The sequence below is a fragment of the Pinus tabuliformis genome, chromosome 1_1 (assembly GCF_031772625.1).
Source record: "Pinus tabuliformis cultivar Carrire ecotype Pingquan chromosome 1_1, CPIR1, whole genome shotgun sequence".
NCBI classification, from domain to species: domain Eukaryota; kingdom Viridiplantae; phylum Streptophyta; class Pinopsida; order Pinales; family Pinaceae; genus Pinus; species Pinus tabuliformis.
In genome coordinates, this window is record NC_142297.1 from 683,790,653 (window position 1) to 683,793,424 (window position 2,772).

The window sequence follows — 2,772 nt, forward strand, 5'->3', positions numbered from 1 at the left end:
TAGTAGAAATTTCCACCCAATTTATTCGTTAAAATTGAAAATGCCTGCGATTTTCTGTGCAGTGAAGAAATTTGCAGGAAATTTATTGAGCCATATGCACACTCAACTCAAGTCAAGTCAATACCGACATTTCTCTGATCATTTTCTCGTCTCAAATGAGGGTCCCTAAGTGTGTGAAATGAGTGGAATTGCGAAATCGGCTTCCTGGAAGCTTCGTTTACCGCAAACCGCGTTCCCATGAATCTTTCTGTACCCTTTGTCGTTCTAAATCAATCAATCAATCAAAATATTTTAATCTTTCTGTACCCGCGTTACCAATCAATCAAAATATTTTAATTTTTCTATCGTTTGGAAAATTACTATCGGTGTTAGTGATTGGAATGGCAAAATCGGCTTCCTTGAAGCTTCGTTCACCGCACGCTGCATTCCCATGAATCGTTCTCAATCATATTATCGTAATATGATATAATATTTAATTATATTATCGCGTGCAAAAGTCTTTCTGTACGTTGAACTAGATTCCCCATTTTCTTAAATATTTTCTTAATGAATAAAGAAAATGGGCCGGCGGACACCATGCCCCTTTTCCAAATATTTCCACCCATTCATATTTTTAATTATCATCGAAGTTTAAAATTCCTTAAATTTTCTTCGTCCTGCTTTGCTTTAACTATACGAATCGCTTTACTTACTTTCAATTGTCATTTCTCAAAGTCATCATCATCATTTGAACGCAAATTTTCTTGCAATACTTGGAATTGCATGATACTCGCTGCGACATTACACTGAAATTTTCAAAATTCCAACTAAGTCGCTTACCAATTCCCTGAATCCCTGAATTAAAACATTTTGAGGCTCTGATAATCAAATTAGACATGCGCGTATTTAGCTTCCGTTGCACGCACATCACGTGTTACTGCTCAACACGTAAACTGGATCTTTATAACGCTCATGCGTGGTTTCCATAGCTTCTTATTAGCATTTGTGTATCAGGCGATTTAATCTCCATTGGACGATTCCCTTATTAGTGTTTCTGTGTATCAAGGCATATAATCTCCATATTCCAATGGCAATGGCAAATCTCACTACCGTCACCAGTTGCGCTATCACTGCTTCTGCTGCTGAGCTTCTTCCTCCATGACCTTCTCTTCTTCCTCGACATCTAGGTCCTACGATGTGTTTATAAACCATCGGGGGCCTGATGTTAAACTCTCCTTTGCGAGCCATTTGTACAGACGCCTTCGCGATCATGGATTGAATGCTTTTTTCGACAAGGAGGAGATGGAGGAGGGACGCAAAATTTCTTCCCAACTATACATGGTGCCTATGTCCAGATTGCAATTTTCTCTCCAACTTACGCGAAATCTAGTTGGTGCCTTGAGGAGCTTGTCCTGATGAAAAACTCGGGGGCTACAATTCTTCCGATATTTTTCAATGTGGATCCTTCAGTGGTCCGCTATCCAGAGAAACAAGGAGCGTACGCTGAAGCCCTGCTGGAGCTCCAAAAGAAGACAACATCTGACGGAAAGGAGCCACGCTACAGCTCAGAAACTATTCAGAATTGGAGAGCTGCACTTTCAGATGTTGCAGATCTAAGCGGTTTCGAACTGAAATATTTTAATGGGTAAGTATGTCCTACTCTCTCTCTCTCTCAATCAGTATAGTAATGATATAACCTGCTGATGTTTACTAGGCGTTTCTGACTACTTATTTTACTTGATAACCGGATATTATTTAGGGACGAGGGCGAGCTCTTGGATGCTGTCCTCCAAAAAGTTTTCAAAATTGTTCGAAAACAAAAACATCCTTTGTATGTGGCTGAACATCCAAATGGTTTGGATCCAAAAATAGAAGAACTCGAAGAAATGGTGTTGCAGGACCAAGGGAATCCCAAAGTTATAGGAATTTTGGGTGTTGGTGGCATTGGAAAAACGACACTCATTAAACAATTCTTCAACTGCAACAGGTCACATTACAGAGAATCCTCCTTCTTGCAAGATGTTAGAGAAAATTGCGCTAAAAACTCTCTAAATTATATGCAAAATGAGCTCATTAATGACTTGAAGCTTGAAAATATGGGAACAGAATGCTTAGAAGAAGGTATAGGGATGCTTAAGCAGCACCCCTTATCTTGTCACGCTCTTATAGTTTTTGACGATGTAAGTGATGCCCATCAGCTGGAAGTGCTTCTATCAATTAAGAAAGACCTTACCCCTGAAAGCTTGATTTTGGTTACATCACGTGATAAACACGTCCTCACAAGCTCAGGAGTGTTAGAGTCATCCCTGTATAACTTAAAAGAGCTGAATTTTCCACAATCCAAACAACTATTCTGTTCCTACGCCTTTCATCATCCACTTCCACAGCCATAATTTGCAGATCTGGTAGATCGGTTTGTCAGAGCGTGTAATGGATTACCGTTATCATTGAAGGTCATTGGGGCACTTGTTTGTGGACAAAATGAGAGATACTGGATAGAGCAATTGGATAGACTTCAACACACTCTGCCTATGCAGATATAGGGGAGTCTCAGGATCAGTTATGACTCACTTACAACAGAATATCAAGCGATATTCTTAGATATTGCATGTTTCTTCATTGGAGAAGATAGAGATAAGGCCATCAGAATATGGGGCGAGGTGGGGATTCAAAATCTGCAAAACAAGTATTTGTTAGAAGTGGACAATGAAAATAAAATAAATATGCACGACCATATCAGGGACATGGGAAGAAATGTTGCAATGGAAGCATCCATGCCCCATCGTATCTGGA

The 2,772-nt window shown here is 39.7% G+C and overlaps 1 protein-coding gene across 1 annotated transcript; it reads left to right on the forward strand.

The window, feature by feature from the left end:
* The first annotated feature begins 1,317 nt into the window (after positions 1-1,317).
* Positions 1,318-2,372, forward strand: LOC149215263 (disease resistance protein RUN1-like). The gene is made up of 2 exons (XM_089389673.1): positions 1,318-1,624; positions 1,739-2,372. Exons 1-2 carry the CDS (start codon positions 1,395-1,397, stop codon positions 2,370-2,372), a joined length of 864 nt encoding a protein of 287 aa, XP_089245799.1. The 5' UTR covers positions 1,318-1,394.
* Positions 2,373-2,772: the final 400 nt, after the last annotated feature.